The sequence below is a fragment of the Colias eurytheme genome, chromosome 26 (genome assembly GCF_061535395.1).
Source record: "Colias eurytheme isolate Ceu_HAF_F1 chromosome 26, ilColEury1 Martin Lab GWU primary, whole genome shotgun sequence".
NCBI lineage: Eukaryota > Metazoa > Arthropoda > Insecta > Lepidoptera > Pieridae > Colias > Colias eurytheme.
Window position 1 is genome coordinate 5826044 of NC_143005.1, and position 26042 is coordinate 5852085.

Consider the following 26042-nt stretch of genomic DNA (forward strand, 5'->3'; position numbering starts at 1 on the left):
CCCATTTACCTACCAAACCTAATAGTTCAATTCAGCCAATAGCGTTACACAGTGATCATAGGCAGAAAAGCGCGGTATTTTTTAAGATATTTCGAATTTTCGATTTTGTCATCGGATGAGGACGGTGGTTGGTAATTTAGTTAAAACTTTTTGGTGCTTTGGGTGGTAATGGTGATAGTGTTTATGTACTTATATGAGGCCATTGGTCCTTAGGAGGTTATATAATTATTTTTAATAATAGGATGTGTTTAATTATTGTGAATAAAGTGTTTAACAGGAAAATTGTTGTTGTAATTTTTAACATCCTCATTCCTTAACAATGCTTATGCTATAAGAAACTGTTTCGTGTTAGTTGTTTAGTAAATTAAGTTCCATAAAGCAAACATATTATTAGGTAGGTATGTATGTATAGAGCAAAAGTAATTCAAACAAAACACTCATAGTTTTTAAATCTCTGTGTTTTAGTACACTTTTCATTTTAAATAATGTATAAAAACTTAAAAAGTACCCTCAAATAAAACTTAATTGAAATCGTATGCAACAAAATAAACTCAGCACATTTCAACAGCTTCCTATCCACTCGAACAGCATTAGCGCACAATTACCGATAATCTTAAAACTATTCCCTCACTTCAAGTACCTATACAAACAGGAACAACAAACTTAACTTTAAAGTTATACAAACGAAAATCAACCTTATTACAAGGCAATAAGAGCGTGTGGTGAACAGCCATATTCTGATATCGGATGTACTCGAATGCTATTGTTGCGATCGACATGTGTCGATATTTAGGACGTTGCAGATACAATTGTCGATAAATATTTCTTTTGGGCTTTGAGATATATGTGATTTTTAGTAACATGGAGCTTTAAGTGTATTTTATTTGATATCTATACATTAAGGGTTGTTGAAGAAAAATTATGATTATATTAATTTGAAACATTATACATATTATTAAACTCAACTTCATTACATAAGCAGATATTCCTATTACCTGTGTCGGTTACCTATGATAAAAAACAATAATTTGATATAGCTATTATGTTAAACAAAAACGCTCTTGAAAATTTGACAATCTTCATAAATTATTGTTTTATTTCCAAATAAAAATAATACCTAACATCAAAATTAAAAAACCACACAAATCCTGTTATCCAAAACTGTAAAACGTAAAACCGTTACAACCAATACAATAAATAGTCACTGTCAACCCTCAAACAAACACTATCGAATAAAAATCATCGTGTCATCTGTCGATACGTGTTTACTTAGCCATTGTGGAGGACTATTACGAGGTTATTACGTTGAAGAGTGCTACGGAGATGCCTGTAGCGATTTGTAATCGTTTTCGCTTCGGGCGACTCTCCCAGAATAGGGTCGCGGTGCGTTTTGTAAATAGAAGTCAAGATTGAGGTCAGTGACCTTGCGCGGAAATTGCGTGGCGAATCTGTTGTGAAATTTCGTAACTAATTATGTGTTTAATCTAAGTACTTTTAATCAAATAGTTTTTTTGTTCTTAAACTTGATAAACCAGGAACACACATATAACACACAATGGTCTAATATTATGAAACTGTTTTTAAAATATGATCTACGCACATTTTTTGTCTTCTAAAACGTTATATACCTAGTATATGAAAATCGATGTAGAGCAGAGACTCTATATTATGTGTATGAAACAGAGGTTTTATAGGCATATAATTCGCAGAACATTTTATTTTAATAAAGTATTTCAACTGAAAACTCCTTTTAAAAGCCTAACCCTTAAAAATCTATAAAAATCACATTATTATTATTTAAACGGCGTTTATTCAAAATCCTTATCGCTACAACGTTTTAGACAATTACAGAATAATCGTGAGCTATCAAAACCATATAAATAAGATTGCTCGTAGGGGGTCGATGGGGTCGGAGCTGATCCTGCACTGAGATTGGAGTGGGCACAATCTATTTAGCTACTGGTATATTTGTTAATCATTTGCAATTAGTTTTAACGGTTTTAACGGTTTGAACGTACGTTGTAAAATAAAAAACACTTAAAATTTGTAAACAAAATTTCCAAAGGTAAACTAATTCAATGAATGCATTGCTACAAGCCATTTCTTGAAGCAGTTTCTTCCATTTTTGTACACAAATTTATTCAAAAATAGATTAAAATTTTTAAATTTCCAGAACGAGTCTCACTAAAAGTAAGTACCTAGGTAAATATTATTACGAATACATTTACTTCATTGTATAGGTACTTTTAAAATTTCAAAAATATTAATTCCTAAACATCTGCTCAATCACTTCCCAGCCTGGTAACTCATGCGTACCTCCGATAAAAAAAACCAGGAACTCAGATCTTGCCTTACCGGGGGGCCTCTTTAATTAGGAGTCCCGCCACGCTTGCCCTTTTTATAAGCCCTAAGGAACCCTTGCAATTGGCACGATAAGAATATAAGTATCTGTGGGAATGAGCCCTTGCACTAAATTGAAACTAGACTAATTTAGAATTACGATGTTTCGGTAATAGAGTTGCTTGTTGATCCGTAATAATCCGAGTTATCGTAATCGACAAATGGATGTATGGAGTTTAGAAATCTTGTCTAATCGATGAAAACTAAATAGGCATTGAAAAAATAGGTAGGTACTAAATTTATTACAGTGTATTATATTACACATTTACAAATATATTTAAAATGAACTCTAATGAGATTCAAATTATTTCAGCGTCACATTAATGATATTTTAGATTCAGTATTTCAATAAGTATTCATTACTCGGTTTTTCGTCAATCAATTGTGAGTGCTTTAGAATCAATATCGAAATAATTTAGAACTTTTTAAAAATGCATGTCATTAGTGAGATTTGGTAATGATACGGTCTCATTTATGTGGCATCATTTGTGTTATGTCTGTCTCTTTGTTCATTATTAATGTTTTTTGTTTGTTTTGTGTTAAGTTTTGGCGTGATATATATATATATATATTTCACATAAATATCAATGGTCAATCCTATATATTTCATCCACTGCAAGAGCTCAGGCCATGTGTAATAATTTCGGTCTAATCAGTCAGTTCTAGTTCAGTAGTAGCTCGTAACCAATAAAGAATACGTTAGACCTAATAAAACAGAAGAAATCTGTCATTCCATAGGAATGAATCACCAAAAAGAAGGTCGGAGCGACGACGCTACAATCTTACGACACTAACGAGATTACCACATAATGGGATATACAAACTTAATTGGATATAACTAAGACTGTTTACAAAAAGCTCGTTCTCAAGCGCTGCCCCTGAACAAACATCACAAAATATTATTAAGGGCCAAAGGGCGCAAACAAAAATTCACTTTTCTCGAAGATCTCTTACCGACGTCAAGCGGTCGCCGCCGCAGGGGCGCCAATTACCACAAAATAATGTTTTATTTTCATTTTTATTTAGGGGCGGTCGTGGGACAGCCCTGAAAGGCACACCCTGTATTAAAAATTCTAGCTCTTTGATTGACGTCTTTACATTATTTTATTGTTCCGATTGACTTTTGGCGTTTTGTTCACATCAATTTGTATTATGAATATTGAAATGAACGAAATACGTGGAGCGTGAAAATAATAACAGCATAAATAAATTGATTTAAATTAGGAATCGAGGATTCTAGATTTAATCAACTAGCGAACGTAGATAATATAATGTTTGAATGATGAAATTTTAATGCCGATAAATTAAAAGCTTATTAAACTTCAACGTAAGAAAAAACAAAAACATTTGTTTACATTACAATAGAATTGAACTCAATTTCAATAATCGGGCGCCGGAGGGCCGAAATGCTTAGCGACAGGCGATAAAATCGCAATCAGCACTAACCCCGAGGAAATTAGTCACCCCAGCACCCAGGGTTCCCACTCGACAGGAGCGCACACGTCCTTTCAAATAAAACAATGCTCTATGGGAATGTAAACTACTTTTTGTATTGATTAAGTCATAAAATCTCGAACTCCGCGGCTTTGTTCCTCCTTTGTGCGGCTCCTCAGCAGGCGTTATGGGAATTCTGTCAATTTGCCAACGTGTGTCCCCAAGAATTTGACCTCATCTTAGACAATCGATCCGACATTATTGTTCGCCGACAAAAGGTTTTGTGTTAATTCATTTAAACGAACCGCTCGCTTTGATTGTTGGGTGCTTACTATTTTGTACATATTTTGTAATACGTTATTATTAGCGGATTAGTTTTGACTATTGTGACACTTGGGAAGTTCAGTTAATTCAATTATATTCTAATACAATCAATAGTCAATACAGTTCACGCATTCATATATGCGTATTTAGGAATATAGATACTTGATTTAAGTAGCACACGATTAATAATTCATTAATAATTCATATAATTATTAATCGTGTGCCAGCTCGACGATCTTCTGCCGCGTGGAGTCAGGCAGCGGTCTGCCGTTCACTTGAGGAATAAGTAAAATGTGGCACAAAGCGACAATACGTTACCTGCCGAGTATCTTAGACACGCAGCCGTTGGAGACCTGCAGGATCCTGCTGATGTCGCAGGGCCGCGCCCCCGAGTGCGCCAGCTCGACGATCTTCTGCCGCGTGGAGTCGGGCAGCGGTCTGCCGTTCACGTAGACGCCGCCGAGCTGGTTGATGCCGCTGTGGCCGGCGGAGGAGCAGCCGAACAGCGCGCCGCCGCCCATGGCTGCGCTGTGCATCAGCTCATCTGTTGGCAATTTGGTGGTGATTTATCCTGACATTGTTCATGATTCTTTATATATATTCTAGTAGGTACGTATGGCTTTTGAAAGTTTAAGTAACTTATTGGAAAGCTCCACAAACCGTTATAACACGAAAGAATGAAGTATTTAAATAACATCATTTACGGATATGTGACTTGGCAATTTCATTAATAGGTTTGTTAATACAACTAATGTAACAAATAATTGTACATTTTTATAAAAAAATTTACACCTCACGCCTAGCAGACAAGCCACATACCTATTTTAACTAAGGTGTGACTAAGGTGTAGAGATTGTTAGATGAAGCCATGTAGAGTAAAGCTATATGTAGAGTTTGACACTAGATCGGTAACTTTTTGGCTGTGTGTGTTCTATCGTCTTGGCAACATTTTACATGAAATATTTTTGATTGATCGATAAAAAATATTGTATACTTTTGACCAAATAGCAGAAAATATATCGGAAACAATTTTTTCTAAAATATAAAAGTATCTAATGATTTTTTAAGAGAAATGTGTATCATACCTCATAAATTATTCAGACAAATACTTATTAAAATTTCATACTCTATAAACACAGCAATAAAAACTCATAACAACATAGTTTTTAGCCCTTATAATCCCTAATCCCAGATTGGATTTTTCGATACGTTTTTCAATTTATAACCGAACCCTTCTTTATTTCATATTCCTTCGGCGAATGCAATTTTCTCAAGTGGCTGTATTGATTCAAAATATTTTCGAGTGGAGGTTTTATGGCAAAAACTTTTGCAACTACCTGCACGGATCGTGTTTTAAAAAATATAACCCGTTAAAAAAATAATCCGCTTTGCGAGATGTCTGGCCAAAAAGGGTGAGATAGACCGCAAATTATTGTCTAATCTGTTAACATTCAGCCTTTGTGTCCTGTAAGCCGTTACGGGTTAAAAAGTGTCTTTCATTAGTTTTTTAATTTTTCCATTGTGCGTAGAAGTGCTTTGGGTAGAAAGCTACCATAATCTTTAAAAAATTGTTGGCGAAAATTTATAGAATTTTTTTTTCAAGTTTTTTTGCGATTTGATTTCGTTACTGCAATACTTATATATGGATGTGTTCAACGTTATTGAATTGAAATGTTTAGCTTGACTGTATATTACCTACCTTCTTAATTGATTTTTAGACACTTCGAAGTAATAGTAATCAACATGTCAATAATAGGTTAATCAACACTATCCTAAACATCTGGTGTGGTGCAAACGACAAACGTCAGCGACTCATCCGCACCAATACTCACGAATAGACGAATGCGATCAAGCGTCAAGCAGATAATTTTACCCCTTACATGGTAAAAAGTGAACAATTGGATGCAATTTGTGGGCGAATTTGGGGCAGGACTTGATTACACCATGGGTGGGAGTTAGGGAAACAATGGTAGATTTTGGTCGCGCAATTCTGTGGTTGCCTTGGGGCGAATAATACAATTTTGGAATGTTTGATTGAAATTTTGGAATAGCTTTAATTATTATTTCATTGATTGAATACTGAATATGAGATTATAGAATATTTCAATAACACGTTATGCTTAAAATGTCAACTAAAATTGTAGAATTATAGTTGATATTTATAGCATTAGTATCCCGAACGTTTGTTGTAGAACCTATCGTTAATTAATGTTATTTTAAAATATAATAAATGCCATTAACAATATACTACAAACGAGATTAACAAATAGTATTCAACTCATTGCATAATATTTCCGTATATAAAACAAGCGCCTTTCTTTTAAAGTTAAATCCATTGAAACATAAACGATAATAAGTTATATCACGAAATATATTTCAACTTAAGGCTGTATTTCTGTTTTAAATATGTCCTTAAACGCAAATTAAACATAAAACTCAATATACGATGCCCTTTAATTACAGATTAAACAAGTTCCCGTTCAATGTTCCCTTCAATATTAATTATGGCACCAATTAAGAACGATTTCGCGCCAAAACTCGTTATAAATAACACCTCTTGGTTCACCTTTCGTCAAACATCAACGACTGGCCATGCACTAACAAGCAAACGACTGTTAAAAGAACAATGGACAATCGTTGGGGTTACTTGCTGTATGTGAGGTTTGAGGGAGAGGAGGAGGCGGTTAGCGTAAGTATGATTGTAATGGAATATAATTATAATACATAAAGGATATTTTCTTTATTAAAAGTATATTTTTGAACGGAAAAAAGTTTTGTATTCAAACAGACATAAATGTTGAATTCTGAATCTTTGAAAATTATAACAAAAAATTCATCTATGTGTTTTAATTTCAAGGTATTTTCACAATATTTATTCATAAAGAGTTTCTTGTCAATTGTCATCGCATTTCAATCAAGTTAAGTACGTAAAATCTTTGTAAACTTACTATTTTTTATAACTTCAACGTTCCAAACTACAGATTAAAAAATCTAAGCTGTAAAACTAAATATACTTCACGCTCACATAACAAATCAAAACCCGCTACCGCTTACCGCTTCCGCTTATAACTTATACGATCCTCACACCCACTGTCGCGAGTACGCGTCGTGAGGGAGCGTTTTAATTTCAGAGGTGCAATTTATTCGAGCGATTTATTTTTAATCCCTGTTTTTATGGCCGCGACTATAAATTTATGTGTAGTTGTAGTTGATTTTTTATATTAAGCTCACAATGGACGCCACGCTCGGTCGTATGAAATTTGTGGACGATGTTTTGTTGCGTTTTTCAGATAGTTTTGGTGTTTAATATGATGTAAGAAGAAGAAAAATATTTTTTTATGTGTTTTTTTTTCAACAAATAACTATAACACAATTAAAAGCAATTAATTGCAAGTTTTTATGATTTATCGCAGACTGTCGAACAATATGTTGCTCACTGCTTAAATTTTTACTGTAAAATTTTTTTAATAGGAACAGAATGCTGCATCTCTACATAATTTTTTTATTCATTTCCAGTGTTCGTAACTAATTTATATTAAAAATTATAAATTTAAATAGATATATTTTATTCCATATTGCACTACACAAAAATCGTCGCACATCATCTACCATATAACCGAAGCTTCCATTAAACATTAATCAAATACATACATACATAACACATACATAAGGGTCGTCCCTGGCCCTGACAGTACACCTGGTGTCAGACACATACCCCACTTATCTATTATTATTATTATTTTGTATCTGTATTTGAATGATAATCTGTGGACTGTGGGGGAAGTTTAATTGTATAGATAAACGCCATTTTTAAATGCATCCCGCTTACGTGGGGTTGAATACGGGATTTAATTATGTACGTGATGAAATAATGTAAATATAAAGTAACCGGTAATTTTTAAATTCTCAATTTTAAATGTATATTTTTAAAACAAAACAAATTTTTCTTTTTCTTTTTGTAAAGGATGTATGGATATTTCATATAAATTATAGAAATATGTTCTTAATTTAAGTATTAAACTGGTAAAATAATATTTTTTTCAATTTAAATAGAACACCACATAACAAAAATCAAAACAAAATTTACTATTGCCTTTTTCAATAAAACCATTACCTGTAAAATACTTGTGCCTAATAATATAGAATAACATAAATTAAATAAACAACAGTAGCAAATCGTTTTCACAAATATTTTATAGTCTATGTAATGACATCGTTTCGGCATGACATAATTTATGACATCAACCACGCCCATTTAGGACAAAAAACTGACAATCGCTAAGCTTAAACTATAAGTTGACACATTTTACGTTCAAAAGTTTTGTGATGTATGACCCTTGTGTCCAAATTCTGTTTGATTTTTAAGTTTATCAGTTTCAAATTTTAGAATAAATAAATTTCATTTCAACGGCTGCGAATTTATGGCGCCAAAAACATTCTAAAATTGAAAAATTAATCATAATATTATACACGAACATTTTTTTAACAATCTTAACAGTTATTTAACATTTTTTAAGCCCTTTGTTTATTGTCAGTTAAACAATGCAGTTAAAACTTAACTGTTCCACAGATTATCCATTAAAATTTACCATAATTCGTCTAATAGAGCTTAAGATCGATAAGAAAGCAAAAAAAGTACTTGGTAAAGTACTTGGTATTAAAATGTATGAATTGAAAATGTTGAATTTATATATTCAATAAAGTATTACGATATAACATATAAATTATAATATTATACTGCCCTAGCATTGAAAATATCAGAATATAAACTTGAAATCTGCATGTAACCAAATAACCTATTTTGTACGAAAACTTAGGTTTAAACTTTATCCTGCGTAACCGAGCTAGACCCAGACGGGATAGTACTTAATCATTAAAATTACTTTAACGTCGCAACAAAGAAAACGCTGTTTATCTCCCTCTTACCGGTGATTTTCCGCTCTATTTGTCTCTATCTAGAGTTAATGTGACGCGAATGTCGCATGCTCCGTTTAGCTGGCTTGCTAGAATAATCGTGTTATTTTGTTATTTCTCAAAATAACGGGAACTATTAGGGATATCGGTGTAAATTATTGCGTTAGATTTATTATATATGTTATTCTGCCAAAATAATTTATTATAGGTCGTCACTGGTGATACTACATATTTATATTTAATGGTAATAACATTAAAAGGAATGTTGGTAACATACTTGTTCGTGCAGTTTTAAAATACCTAACTTATATTGTTTAAGAATGTGTTATTTTTTTAATTTATTAGATACTTTGCAATTGAACAGAACTTCACGAGAGAAATGTAGAGTTTAAAGAAATCATCTTGTTCCTTTGCGTTTGTAGATACATATAATAACGATTTGTGGACTGTTTTGGAAAATTTATGAAATTGTAGTCGATTAATTGATGTATTACGTAATTAACAAGGTTGATACTTAATTTTAATAAAAGCCATAACTCACGAGAAAGACTAACTAAACATCTAGTCAGCTAGTAAGTTCCACTTTGTACAACACTAATAAAAGGGCATAAAGTGACCACTTAACTATGTAGTAATAGGTCTTGGGAGTTGCCAAGTTGCGAACTATTGTGAAGTTAGGAGCTAACTTGTCGTCTTGTTAGTGCCTAACTTTACGGTTTACAACGCGGCTTCATGATTTCGTTTCTGTGTTTTTAATTGGATATTATTGTGTTTTTAATTTATGAACACATGATATATTACGGTTGTTTATGTTTTTGGAAGTTATAGCTATATACTGAATGAAATAGTTGCCCTTAGTTTAGTAGGTAGGTACAGTATATATTTTTTTTATTTATTTATAAATATAACGGACTTACAGACGAGTTAATCAAATGTTTATTTATGGAAAAAGGAAATATGTTATATCAATCGCGAAGTTTATACCTCGCCAAAGCCAAAATAGAATAATTATCTAGTAGGTAGGTACCTATGACATTCCACATACAAGATAATTATACTATTTTGGCTAATTGTTAGTCTAACCTACCAACTCAAATGATTTAGTTTACATGACATTCATCAGGTGCCAAAATAGGTCAATTGTAACATATTGTTATTTTAAATGAAATTCCTTAAAACACGATTCATTGGACTTCCTTACAAATTTTCAACTATTTATTGCTCAATTGCGATAATTCCTAACTTAACACCTAGCACGTAAAATCACAAAAAAGCAAGTTACCTTTATGTGGCATTTTCCAGAAGGCCTCTGCCGCCGTGGTGGGTTCCCGCGGCGGCGCCACCAGCCCGCCCACCAGCGTGGTGGCGGCGTGCGCGGGCGCCGGCGCGGCCCGCCCCCAGCCCCCGTGAAGCGCCAGCCTCGAGAGTATCTCGACCCGCGACCCGCGCGCGCACACCCCTATCGTGCCTCCTAGCGTGCCACAAGCGCTCTCCTAGCCTGTCCTAGCGTCGCACACTCGCATGTCCTAACTTCACTTATCACTAACTTTTGCCACTTATTGCGAATGACTATCGATTGTGCTTCGCTTTTCACTCCAACTCCGTGACCTGCAAAGAGAGATTATTTATTGACCTCAAAGCTTAGACAATCGCATCATCAATTACAATCAAGCCTTTTGATATTACGGGTGCGGCGTCTCGTTCTAGCCGTTTGTGTGTGAGCGGGAGGGGGGATGCTAATTGGTAGATGATGCTGCTGAATTGTGTAGAACGCCATCTATTGTTGCATAGTAGGAATAGTTTTAGTTCGTGAGACGATAATGATCGATGGTCGGTAATGAAGTGAGATGGTAGATAGGCTGTACCACCCAGCGTGTAGCAACCGAACGGTAGTCGTCTCTGTGTGTCAATCTGTCGGGTTGTTTGAGTATTTATTTGAGTAATGTGTAGGTCAATGAAAGTGTATGTCAGTACTCAGTACTACCGTTAATTGAGTGTACCTTATTGTAAGAGATTGTTGCTTTTGAGTTATTTAGCACTCGAGTTGTATTGTACTTTTTATTTCGTCATTTGTTTATTTTTTACTTATTTGATACATTTTTTTACCTATACCTACATACAAGTCGTAGAAAGATAAATATCAATTTTTATTGTTAAAATCTTCGATTAACACAAGGAAATCCGTGGGATCGGATCGTTTTATACGCACATCGTTACCGTACCTTCAAATAAGTATCACTACAATATCAAACATAAAACACACCAAGCTGTATCAATATTCCAATAACGCAATCGACTTGACTGTATAAGCTACATCAAAACGCAAAACTCGCGGGACTTAGGCCATTATAAGTGTATGAAAAGTAACGCACAGGTACTTTAGTATTGCGTATTTGATCTTTTCAAGTTGCCAATCGAATGACTTTGATATTCCCCGGTTTCCCCTTTCAGAAATGTCACAATGGGGCAAAGGGGCCTGGGGTGCTTTGAGTCTAGTCAAAGTGAAAGCGGACAGCGTAGTCAAACTAATGGGGTATGGGACATACTTGGCCATTTTTCTTTAATTAATCGAATGCTAAATTGAATTGAATTGTAATTGAGATATAACTTGAAATGTTTTATATGTTGTTCTGATGAATAGTCTGTAAATAGAAAGATAAATTAATTAAAGTATAATATTTTCTTACATAATGCGTAATACCTGTGTAGGAACGTTAGTTTTGATTATTGGAAAAATATTAATATTTTTTAATCATTGGAGTCATTATCCTGTCATAGGTACCTACTAATTTAACTAAATTAAGCTAGTAACATAGCTTAGGTATTATTCCTTTTAAATCTTCCACTTCCAGTCTTCTTATTTCAGTACTTCATCTGTTTAGTTACTTTTATAATAATTTATCTTATTGATAGAGCTAGAAATAAGTAGGTACTAGGAAATATGTTATATTCAAAACAATAATTATGTAGATAGAAATAAAAACGCTATTAAATATTTTTTCACAACCAGCATTCATTATGCACATGTCTCCATCATAATTATTTCAATTGTCTACGCTCTACGTAATAGTATTTAGTCCACAAATTGCTTAATTTTAAACATAATCTACGAAAAACACAGCTCTACACAGACCTATGCACACATAGATAAACCCAATATAATAAAATGCACAAAACTTCAACACATTAATCTTCAACAATATTAAACTATATATATTATATTTCATAAATCGTTTTTCAATATAAAATATTTATTCCCAAGTACGAACAGTACAAATATGATACATCACGGTCAATCGGACGTTATCAGCCGCGATCGCCGGCCTCTTTGTGCTTATCTCTGCAACAGAGATCCAGTTACTGTATACCCGTTTCTAATTAATATAATTAGCTTGTAGAGTTACGAATGTATAGACATGCCAGTGGAGGAATTATTGGGTAAACAGTGTAGAGAATGTCTGTTATGTATAATTTAGTTGGATTAATAGCTGTTGAGTATCAACTAAATTATATATTAGTAAATAGAATATACTGAGACTTATAATTTTTCTTTCCTTCTATTTGTTGTTTCAAAGCATATGCTTTTCTAGATAATCTTATTAAAGTATTTAATATTAGAAAAATGAAAATAGACAACGGTAGCAATAACTCGTGTAATAATTTATATTTCTCATTCTATGAAGACAAGCAATTACACTTATTTTCTTGGTCAATTTAAATGCAAATAATGTTCAACAAGTCGTTATAATATTATTAGCTCTATGGTATCATGTTTTTTTTCCGGTTGTGGGAAGCAAACACGGTCTTTGCTATTCAATGCATCTTGTTAACTTATCAAAATCAGTATGCAGTTTCTTTTCTAAATTATAATATAAAAGGTCGATCTTTCAACTTTTCACTTTAGTTTTAATATGTAAATAGCTTTCAATTTTGTATGGAAACGTTGTGATTTGTAGTATACTTGTTGCTTTATATTTGACTTCTTGATTGATAGATTGTGGGAAGATAGAGACTTCTTATTGATATTTCAGAATTTTTTCTGGATCCATTTGAAGGTACTTATTACTGAAATACTTTCTTATAAGTTATACCTACCTACATGTTTTCCTAAGTATTAGGTACCTAGTTGATAGCGATTTTCTGACTCTATATGAATGTAAGTATAAATAAATTCGATTTGTTCTTTCGTACACTATATCTTTGAAACGACTAACTTCAAAATAGTTTCCACAAACACATAGCCACGTATATAAGACGTATGGTTTTGACAAACGTATGTAAGTTAACAAACAAATATAAAGCTGAGTACACAAGTTGAAAAAACTGTTTTACAGTGGCTCGGCTCAAAGCTAAGCACTCTCTTGAAACGATTGCATGTTGCGATACGACTGAATAGTGATTATTTTTAAATGTATGAATGTTGAATTTACGTGTTTTTGGTAAACTAATATATGCAATTGTAGACGAATATAGAAATTTGTAGAATCCTATGAAACGGCTGAACCCATGTTCATAAAGTTTGTGTGCATTTAGAACTGAGAACAACATCACGGTATTTTCCATACCCCGAAATCATAATTTATGGGCAGAACAACATTTGCCGGAACAGCTAGACTAATACCTATATAAAACTAGCGGTCCGCCCCGGCTTCGCCCGTGGTACCTACTACCTACATGTTAAAACTATCCTATCTCTCAAGTTGGATCGAACTGCACATGGTGTGCGAATTTTATTATAATCGGTCAAGTGGTTAAGGAGTCCATTGAGGACACACATTGTGACACGAGATTTATATACACAATTAAGATTGTAGTGTCGTGATCGTCTTAATCTCGTACGAAACGGCTGAACCGATGTTTATAAATTTTGTGTGCGTATCGAGTAGGTTGTAGTAGTATCGTAGGTCGACTAGGTCCGAGGTCGGAGAATCGGCCAATATTTATTTCTGATAACTATAAAATATGATAATTCAAGGGAAAAACAACGTATTCCCGGTTAGGTAGTTCTATAAGCAGATCAATCAATTCATACAGTATTTATTTTTTCATTTCTTTAAAATGTACATTATAAGCAGTGGAAAAATTCGGATTAACAAACAATTTACAATTTAAAGTAACCTCCATGCGTGACGGTAAACAAGAAGTGAATGTTAATTTCTCTAATTTGGCCTTCCTTTTTAACATTTTAATCCCATGGAAACAGATTCAGATGCCTTTTGACTCTATTAAAATGTAGTTTGGAAGTAGAATGAACTTCATAATAATTCATAAAAATATACACCCGGTGTTTTATTCTGTTGAAGATTTATAAAATACTTTCACTATTTCTTGCCGGACGCTTACAAAAAAGCGCTTTATATAAATTTAAAATATTTTAATTATAACTTATCTTAAACTACATTGACAATATTAATTATTGACTTAGTTGTAGACACATGTAAATTTGGCATCAATTTATCTGTACTAATACTATAAAGCTGAATGAATTTGTTTGTTTGAACACGCTAATCTCATGAACTACTGGTCAGATTTGAAAAATTATTTTGGTGTTAGATAACCCATTTATCGAGGATGGCTATATGCTATATATCATCACGCTAAGACCATCATGAGTGGAGCACTGCGGGTAAAACCGCAGGGCACAGCTAGTTTTAAATATGACGAATACCTTCACTGCAGTACAGTAAAGTAATCGTACTTAACATTTTTTGACACTAAATCCATATTCATAAAACATTATTCAAATCTAAACATCGATTTACACCATTCCGTCTAATATTTGCATAAAACATTTGTTCATTGACCTTATAGCCAAGCGACTATCTGCAAAGACTCTACCTCAATATGCAGCAGTGTGAACATCAAAAACTATTTGTTCCACAAATTTTCTTACAATATTAAACTAAACATCAAAAACTACACGAAAACTCATAAGTTAAACGTCTGGTTCGCCGTTCAAGACGGTTTTGCACACCTCATTAGTTCCGCTTTGATTCAGCAGGTGGCGCTAATGCCCGACTCTTTAGTCAAACGGATAGATCTGTAATCGAATCCCTGAATAGTTTATCTTTTAAATCTAACTGCGGAGTCTTTTAAATTCGCCAAACGAACGTTACAAATGCGTGCTGGTTGAATGCAATTCGAATAAAATTCAAAATTATCACAGATAAAATATATTAATTTTAAAACTATACCTACGCACTGGCAGGTAAGGTTAAAAAAAAGAATTAAACTTTTTTTTATGTAGGTACATGGACTATAGATTCTACATTACCCACGTTTGAGCACCTAAAATATGCATAATGGATATTTTTATCTTTATTTAGTTATTGTTTAATATAATTAATTGGTATAAACACATTCATGTAAGTATGACTGAAACAATGATGGATTGATGTGCGATGAGAAATTAAGAAATAATAAACACAAACTATGGAGTAAATTATAAGACGCGATGGAGTTTATTTATTAAATATGTTTTTAATTTTTTTTTAATATATTTGTTCGTTTAAATTATGAGTTATATTTATTATATATCTACTAGTCTAAAATTATAACTTGCATGAACTTAACTAGCATATATACAAGATTCTGCACATTGTACAGGGATTAGCCCTATGGTTTAATAGGTATTTATTTGTAAGAATTGTTATGGCTTTACACAAGTAGATAGGGTTTATTTTCAGACTAATGAGTGTTTAACTACTTCTTCTGGTGAGTTTTCAATATTTCAGAATAATTTACTTGGAATATAAGTTATTTCATGTGAATATAGAATACTTTACAATATTACATGCCAAATAAGCGCTCTACGTCAGCTCTATGTTATTTTTTAATAATTCATATATTTCTAATTTAAGCATATAAAATAGAATCTGGTAAAAGTATTATTAAGCTTTCCTTTGCAGATTTTACCAAAAAAACTCACTTATGTCCGCACCGCCACCTTATAATCTTATTTATCGGCATGGTTAGGAAGCAAATCATGTAAGTTTGAGATATAGAGTGATTTTGAAAATTCCTTTGAACATACATTGCTAGCACGTGCTCATTGGTGAACTTCAAATGCAACAACGAACAGTAACAAAACGCACAAACCAAAGCACGTGCGTAACAACACATAAAGAGTCCTCGCCAAGTCGCAAACGTCAAAGCATCTTCCTTTTCACTGGGTTTTTTAAAAAATAAAGCAGAAAGGGCGCTTTACATATATAGTCTATACATAATTAACGAGAGCGGTTGCGTTTTTAGAGGCAGCGCTTACGTCCTTTGAATTGTCAAGTGTCATAATGTACGTTTGATGTTCGTACCTTTATAACGAAATCGTTTTATAATTCTGTCTGCGTACTTTGATAATAGTATTAACTTGATTATACGCGGTGCTGTTGTTTTGCTTTGCCTAATTGTGATTCGTAACCTCTAGGCTCTAAGCATGACGTTTGCGAAATAATTACACTGCTATCGTAACAAGAATTAATATGATGTGACTTTTATGCTGTGATTGTTACAAACTTATTGTTGGTAAATTTTCGTTATTTTTTGTTTGTTATTATCGAACTTATAGGTCAGTTTTTCAATTTCAAATAAAATATTATTACTTACATATTATCTAAACGTGCATATAAAACCTCAAAGCACAAATAAGAATCATCAAAGCCTTTCGACTAACATACTATAAATAACTTGATTAATAAATATAACCTTTGTGATAAACAAATAAAAACATTGAAATATTTCTATAGAATTCGGTAGTATAAACTGTGCTGTCGGCTTGTCTGTCTGTACAGCTAACAAAAAGCGACGTGAAATGTGAATCATTTGTACAGCCAGCAAAACAAGTACTTGAATATGTTAATTTTAAACTAGCTAATTGGATAATGATTTTAATTTATGCTAGAAGTTTTTGCGAGTTTGTATGTTATTAATAATGTAACATGATAACATAGACATAATAAGTAATAACTAAAGCGACATTGGTGTAAAGAAAAGGCTATTAGTTAACTTGTTAAAATTTGCTGACTTCTCTGTTATTTATTTTTAATAATGTTGATATTCAATATCGGTAAAGATAGTGTTTCCTACTCCAGAAAACAAATTACAATGCAATCTAGCTATTTACAGATACTTCTATTGAAATTACGTTTAACTTACTCTCACTTTGCCTTGAAATTGTTATTGCATTTTGCGAACTTCGTAGGCTATTTATAAACGATATTTCATTGCTACTATGTATATGAATTTAGACATCACAATTTGCGCTTATTATCTTACGAACATTATAATTTTACCAAAAAATTTAATAAAAAAATGTTAGATTTTATATTTTAGTTTTATTTGCTATCGGTACAGACTACGGAGGCAGTGTCGAGAAATCAATCAGTCTTTATGATCAGCTCAATGCAGATCTAACCTACCGGGCTACGTTGTAAAAACTAGTTAATGACCTCTAATGATCTCATTGGTGGAAGCTCTATTTTGTCTACTGTACCACTGATATTATAATACGTACCTAGATAGTAATATAGGAATCACTGTTTTGTTGGAATTGTCTTCAATTAGGTTTAAAATTATGTTTTTAAGGATGGTTTGACTTTTTGGCAAATTTCAAAGTTTGTATCTTAATCGCAAATAAATGTGTTAAATATGTAATGCAATAATCAAGTAACATAGGTATACTTGTAACGGCGTTGTCGAAATTAATATTTGTAGGTTGTTTATAAATTATATATTTTATTAAGACTCTAGACGCGGCAATTTTATTGTCCATTTGATAAGATGTTTTTAGTAACACAATCCACTTTTAAAAAAAGCTTTCAATTTTCTGTAAATGATATTTTAAAATTTAACTTACAACAAAACCACACGAATTTTTCATTAAAAACGTATCGGTAAGTTTAAAAATTTATACAAAATGAAATACAAATCCCAAAGCGGTGCTTTAAATAACAAAAAATAAGAGACAATGTGTTTAAACGAGATATCGGAGACGGATAAAATAAAATAATTGGGAGATACATACGAAAGCTTTTTAACTGTTAAAAAGGTTATATCTTAATCCTTAAGCCTTCATCGGTTGATTTTGGACGAGGTGTTATTTTGTGTCCATCAAAGATTATTTTTTATACAGATTCCGTAACACTGGAGGCGATATTTTAAATTATAAGACGATTATGAAATATTTATAGTTTAACTGTTTATTCTTTGATAGGATTGTTTGTAAGCGCTGTTATATTGAATCTACTATTAAACTTTTAGTTTTATTGATATAAAATTTATTGAATTATGAATAGATACATTTAAATAAGACATTAAAGTTGTTATGTATTATTGTGTCTATCTATATTATTCGAACAGCGAACTTACAACTTCTTATAACATTATTTAACTTTGAAATATGTTTGAAACTTGGTACCTAATTAAACCTTTAAATTCTTGAAGTTTATTATTTTAATGTATCACTACTTTTCATCTAGATCTACAGTATGTAATTAATTTGTGTTTTCATTAGTAAAATCTATTTTTTTTACTAGGCTCTATTTTATTATTCATTCAATTACTATTTTATTTATTTTTCGCATAATATCTTTGACAGCGTTTATTTTAATTTTATAGATATATTTTTTTTAATAATTCAAACTTTGTCTATTAAATATAGAACAAACATTTTAATCAATTCTGTCACTAAAACGTTCCCAATTTATCAATTACACACAACAATTTTCTACAACAAATCGATTATTCCCGAACACATTAGCAGCGTGTAATGACAGTTTGTGAGAATTTATGTCAATGGTCATGTATCCATTGTCACAAAATGTGTCATTTATAAAAAAAAAGAAAAAATAGAAAAAAAAATAACAGGAGCACCCCAGGAGACGTATAATGTGCTGTCAACACGATTTGAAATGTAAATAATAAGTCGGTACGTTTGTATTTTTTTTCGGCTTCAATTGAAGTACAAATTTATTGATTTTATGACTTCGGTGACATGACACTTGAAAATGTGAATCGCAAGTCAGCGGGGATAGAATTGACAGTTTTTCTGATAAAATATTATATAATGTTTGTTATTCCATTGTTATGTGAAGTGTGTATTAGTTTTCACGAAAGTCAAGAATTTAGCCGCGCGAATCATGTGGTAAGAAAAATTATTTAAACAAGGGAAAATTAAAATGTGTGTAAGATTAAAATTAATTACTTACCAATATTTTTAACAGTAGAGTCACACTTATTTTAACACACAGAAAAATTATTTTAATCACCTTTATTTAATTAAACTGTAATAAAAAATGCTAATGATAATTTCAAATTATGCTAACCAGATGTACTATTTCAAATGTATCAAATCTAAATAAAGATATCGATCCAAGTTATAAATAATGTCTAGTCCGTTTAAAGTGAACAAAACTACAATGTTGTACAGAATCGAACCCACGTCACCTATTGTGTTGCAAGTATCACTTACCGCAAAATTACTTACAATGCAACTTGAGATATCTATTTATGAACGATATAACAAATTTTACAATTTGACAATAGACCATTCTATGGGATACAGGCGGTAACTTCAAAGGATATAAATGTAAAGCACTGTGTTATGCTGAATTTTTTGACATTTTTATACTGTTATTTTAATTTTATTTTGTAATATTTTGTACAAGTGAACTTTACCGCGATTTATTAACATGAAACAAATATTAAGAATTGGTTAAATTAATATTTTTAAGTTCTGTTAAATGAATCTTTTTGAACATACCTATCTACTCTACATTTTATTGATATAAAAATAAAATCTTATCACATTCGCTTTTAATTTTTTACTTAATACATTTAATTACATTTTTTTGAACATATGAAAATAATTAACAAGTAATGAAGAGTAAAAAATATGGTGTACCTAATAAGTAAACCATCCTTATCTTTTTATTCCAATTTGTTGATTTTGCAAAAAAAAATCGCAATACAATGCACCCGTATTAAATAACATTTCTAAATTTGATCCCGCAAAAAATTAACATTACCTACTATCTACCAAATGTTTACAATTTCAAATTATTTCACAAAAGAAATTAGACAAGATTTGCCCATCTTAGTTAAAAGGAATCTGTACAAAGTATCATATTACATTAATAGGGTCAATTATATGTGCATAATAGACAGGTAGAGTCCGTGAAATATTGCAATATTTTCTCTTTAAAAATAAATAGAGTTGTATTTTTATATGGATAATATTATGTAGAGTCAATATATAGAGCTATTGATACATTTGTTTTGATGTGTCATTTTTTGTGTGTAAGTAAAGGTTAAAAATGTAGAGTTCATGTGACTCTACAAATTATAGAGTTGGCCATGTTAACATGATAATAATTGTTGATAAAAAATTGATTAATGATTTATAAACACGGAAAAAATTCCTGAACGACCGCCATGAAATTGTTATTATATTTGATAAATCTGCGTTATGTGCACAATTTTAGTATTTTACAAAAACGCCTAATATAAACCTTTGTAGGTATCACAGACAGCTTTCAAAAAGCCCAAGTGTAGATCAACGACCTACCTAAACGCAGCGGCGGAAACACAGTCCACTAAACCACAAACACGCACAGTCCAAAATCAATGCAACTAATCGAGCGTGTCCTTTCTTTAATTCGAGTTTCTAAACCGATGGCCAGCGTAGCGCGAATTATCGAATGCTCAATATTAAGGGTGCGGAAGCTGCGAACCGTTCGCGATGTCACGGCTCGCTTACGACTGGCCGAGCCATCTGATTCCAACTCAGCCGTGTGAGCACTGCGGGGCGGGGCCAGCCGACACGCACACAGCGCCGCGCACGCACACGCGCGCGCACACACACACACCCGCACCCGCCAAGCATGCTGTGATTTCGTACCAATTTTGATTTCAAGTTTTCGAATAGGTATCGAAGTTCGTTTGTCAGTTTTGATATTTGGCGAGCTCTTGCACCTTTTTGTTTTAGCGCGCCCGAAACGGAGAACGTTTTCGCGCCCAAATCTAGAGGTGTTGGCGTGTTTTGTAAAAAGTTTTGATGGGATCGTATTCTGGTGTTGTTCCAGATTTGGAAAATATTTTATCGTGTTATAATATGATATTTTCCGTGTAGTGCGGAATGTTTGCTTGATTATACGCAAGTTTGGTCACAAATGGAGGGGCATATAGCATAAGTATATATTGTAAGGATAATATAATGTCCCGACCTGAGCCGTAGATCGTAAAATGCGGTTAGCAACTTTATAGTTCCGCAGTTGATGACGACTTGGGCGAAATGGTTAACGTTTGCTCGCTAAGCAGAAAAGATCTTAAAACTTTTATAACTATTCTGCATGTTGCGTTTCATATGACTTTATTTTACTACTTTACCACGGTAATAAGAGTTAGGTAATTTCGATTAACGAAGATTTAAGTTTTGGCTGGATTTATATAGCTGTATCTATAGTTAAGCCTTCATCAAAATATGTAGAGACGTAATTGAAAATTAATTAAATTATTTATTTCAAAGTCTCTAGTATCTACATCTCCATCAAAAAAGGTAACCTATGTTAAAATAAGCAATAAAACTAATTTTTCTTATCTAAGAATTTAAATAAATCTTGGAAAATGTTCAAAAACATCTCAGGCACCAAAACAACGAGTAGTTACATTATAACAACGTAAAATATCGAATTAAATAGTTTCCGATAACAATAGTCGGTATCTGTTAAACTATAGATAACCACAAATAAAGTAGGCAAGTCACTGAAAACCGCGAAAATCTGACAAATGTTATGCTATTTTTGACAATTTATTATTATAGGTAATCATTATTAGTTGAACAATTAGTTATTTATTTATCTCAATGCGCTTATAATTTTTCACGAATACCTAATCGCATGTTATGCTTGGGAAAAACTTCACACCGCAAACAAAACCCCTCGAAAATATGTCAAGTGTGACGTCATTGAGAGATCAATTAATATTGTACAAGGATCATAATAGTTGATCAATGCAATTCATTGAATGCATTAGTCACAACTCACACTCCACTAGAAAGTTGCGTTGGTATGATCTGGTAGACCTTGAAAAGTAAAAAGCACAGATAAAACAAAAAAAAAACGCGTGAAAATCTGACAAGTATGACGTCACTATCAGTTCAAACATTGTATGTACAAGGATCATAATCATTGATCAATGAATTGCATACATTAGTCACACTACCAATTAAGTTGCGTCGGTATGATTGGGAAAAATCAACAAAAAACAATACAATGCCGCCACGCGGCGTTCGTTACGCCGCTTACCCGCACAACGCTTGGCCCTAATTCATAAAGGCCTAATTTCACGGTTACTCTTATTTATTGTGAGACTGACACACGATTTGCTAGGCCTGGTTAGATTGAGATGTTAGCAATGCATGAACTGCGAATTTTTTGATAGCAAGGCGTGAGAGCTAAGTTACTGCTATATTTTAGCACGAGTCGTATACAGTGTCATAAGAAATAGTAATTACAGTACCTAATTAAATTATTTAGTATCTATAACTTGATTTATCAACCCTTTTTTTAATACGTCTGTGTGTGTACCTACTCTAACGAAAATTAAAACTATTCTTGTGCCTGAGTGAAAATTCATCTCATCTAAAAAAGTCCTTCAAATTCACATGTTATGTTGTTTACATTTAAAGTATATTTTTATATCTCATCATAAACATTTATCGTAAGTAATTAAGAAACATCACAAACCAAGTTGTGTTTTGTTCTTCCCCGTATTAAATCCCAACATTTATACGGGGTCAAACGTATTGTTTACGCAACAAACCGAAGTTTCCGTAACAATACAAAATTTTCGACTTAAATTAATTCAACCGAACGATTTTTACAATGAAAAAAAAGCTTTTCATATAAAGAAAGTGTTTGTATAAGAACAATGATGAACACCGCAGCGGGTAGACGCGTATTTTCTATGTTTTTTTGTTATTTGCACTTACCTTGGGTGAATAGCGTCTGATCCTTAATTTACGCATCGCTACATATATTCTTTGGTTCCTATTTGTAAGGGATTGTTCTTCGCCCGTTTTGTAACATTGCGCGGCTATTGTACAACCTTTATATAGCTTTTATCTTTATTTTCATATCATTTACGTGCGATTTATTTTTTACTTTATATTTAATTGCGATTGATTTAACTTGATTTTTATAGGTAGGTATGTATTTGATGATCGAAGATTTAATTTTCTTGTAATCAGTAATCTATCTTTTATAAGCATTTGATACCTCCTTACCTAATTCAAACGAGAACCTTTTACGCGAATTAAGTACCTACAATTTAAATAATTATAAAAGTAGAGAGAAAAATTTCCTCTTAAAATTGTATAACAATGAACAATAATTAACATTATGATATTATGCTTATATTTATACATTATTTTTTTAAAACCTCCGATTTACCATCCTCAATACGACTCAACCCTCTATGTAAGTATCTACCACCTAAGTTTCTACACCCTACATACAACGACTTTACTGAAAATGTCCCAAATGACCTAGACTTACGCAATACACTATAACTACCAACCAATCAAACATAAGACAATAAAGCACATAAACAATAAGATAGCGAGAGTGGCAGCTGCAGCGCCTTACACGCATCACCGGCGGCTCACAACGGCGCGGCTAAGTAACGAATGCTTTGTGCATGCCGATAGATTGCACGGTGTGAGCGGCGGACGCGAGCGGTTAGCGGGTTATCGTGTAGCGGTTAGCGGAGTAGCGGTTAGCGGGTATTGGTGTATTGTATGAGAAATATTAGTGGTTATTGAAGTATAGGTAATAAATAACTATGTTTGAATGAAATAGGTACTACAGTTCTGGTATATAATCGCGAAATAAATTAATTATTATTCATGATAAATTAAAATTTCGCTGTGTAGACCTTTGGAAATATATAGTAATGTTCTAGTGTGATATTGTATTTGTTAGATACATACTTTATTATACCTAGTAGTAACATTTACTTATAATAAAGATCAATTGTATACATATACAATATCGTTTATTTATAATGTCTTATATTGATTCCAAATTATAATATCATTTTTAATTGTAATCTTGTGACACACAATACCTAATATATTTAATTAGTGCGCTAAAACATTGCTTAGGTAATGAAAATTCCCCTCAATTTTTGTAGAGTAAAAAAATATATGATAGAGTCGCCTATGCCTTACACCGAACAGTAGTATTAAAAAAGGTGGAATCCTTTTCACCGATAGGTTACAGATTAGATCGCGTTGTGGCCAATTTGATGTGCCGTATCTTCCGCAAACCACATTTTTTGTGTGATATCTATTTATAAAGTAAACAATACCTACTTTTTTCATCTCGATAATTCTAAGATAGTTTTTCATGTTCTATACGCTCTATAAAACCTTCCATGGAGTATTTACTATTTAGACCTGAAAAACAAAGATGGGAAATATTGTAATACCTACTGTGACAAAGGCCTATTGACTTGAAAATTAAATACCAACACACCTAGGTATAATAAAATGGGAATAAAATATAAGATAATTTTAACACAGCTTAACGATGGGATCTTAACGAAAACAAAGAAATTAATAATTTTAATAATATGTACCCTTCGCTTTCAGCAATGAATAGTAAACAAAGTATTTTGAATTTATAATTATTGAGATACATCTGTAATAATTTAGGGGAACGGATTGTAATGTAACCGTATTTAACGGGTTATGTACTATAGGTATTGCTTTAAATGGAAGAAAAAACATCTTATTGAAATAAATAAATTATTTTCAGGTAGGTAGTTAGGTATTTTAAGTTCTAATTACGTTAAATTTGTGTAAACAGTATGTAACTACCTAAGTAATAAGGTACTTACCTACATTAATGAAACTAAACTGAAAATCTCAACTATAAATTTAATTTAACTGATTTAAGTAGGTAGGTAGTTGCAAAATTTTTCTCCAAACCAATTACAAAAATTAGAAGCCAAGCAACACTAAACGCAGACTGTACACAAAAAATACAATTACATTTCTAGATGTATGAAACGGCAACATTGCTTTTGAATAATCGAAAAAATTCTGAAAGCATTTTCGGCTCCGCTTTCCCTGCACACTGCACACAAATGCAATTTCACACATAGGTACCACATACTGATGCGAGTCTCACAAAATATTCAACTATCCGAATTTGACTCTTGGTCATGTTCAAAATATTCAACTATTTGACTCTTGACTGCGATAAATTTTAGTTTCTATGACAAGTATTTTATTGAAAGTTGCGGGTAGGTATGTTTTGTTTGGCGAAAAGTTGAAATGTTGGTATGAACATTTTTGGAAAATTAAGTAAAAAAGCTTTTCAATTATTATCTGTCTATCTATGACATCTGTAACTTTGAACAACATTAATTAATTAAAATAGATGTTATACTTTTCAAAAATTAAGAATTTAGTCTTTGAAAAGGTTTAAATAATTCCTATATTAAATTATTACTTATCAGTAAAAAATCTGCAAATATTACTTTCATCAAAATATAAAACTTATAAACATCAACTTAGGAACCTTGTTGAAAATAAGGAAATGTATCATGCCTCTCGCCAACTTGTATTAAACAACCATATTTCAATGTGACAAACAAATAAAATCCATAAACTAAAGACTCATGCAATTCATCCCAACTTCTTCAGAAAAAAACCAATAGTAACCGATATTAAAACAACACGATGCATCATAACATTTCCCCCTACACACGCACGTGTTTTGTCTCTGTTGCTCTCGTGGTTTTTCCTCATGTAGCTGTCCCTGTCTCGCCGGGGCGTGTTCTGCCCGCTGATTGGTGGAGGGGGTAATGGCGAACGCCGGCCGACGGCAAGCCACCGCCGGCACTTTCCCGACGGCAGAAGCTCTATCGAAATTATCGCAATTCTTTCGTGTTTATCATACTTTCTTTTT

The 26042-nt window shown here is 32.3% G+C and overlaps 1 protein-coding gene across 2 annotated transcripts in view; it reads right to left on the reverse strand.

Annotated features, from left to right (window-relative positions):
* The window catches only part of LOC149897198 (paired box protein Pax-6-like), a 43538-nt gene extending 33171 nt beyond the window's left edge, over positions 1-10367 (reverse strand). For both annotated transcript variants that reach the window (XM_090116688.1, XM_090116687.1), the window contains exons 1-2: positions 10355-10367; positions 4477-4702 (exon numbers count right to left, since the gene is read on the reverse strand). In XM_090116688.1, the coding sequence (XP_089972814.1) occupies positions 4477-4702; positions 10355-10367 (239 nt within the window). The remainder of the gene's footprint in view (positions 1-4476; positions 4703-10354) is intronic.
* Between the last annotated feature and the right edge of the window lie 15675 nt (positions 10368-26042).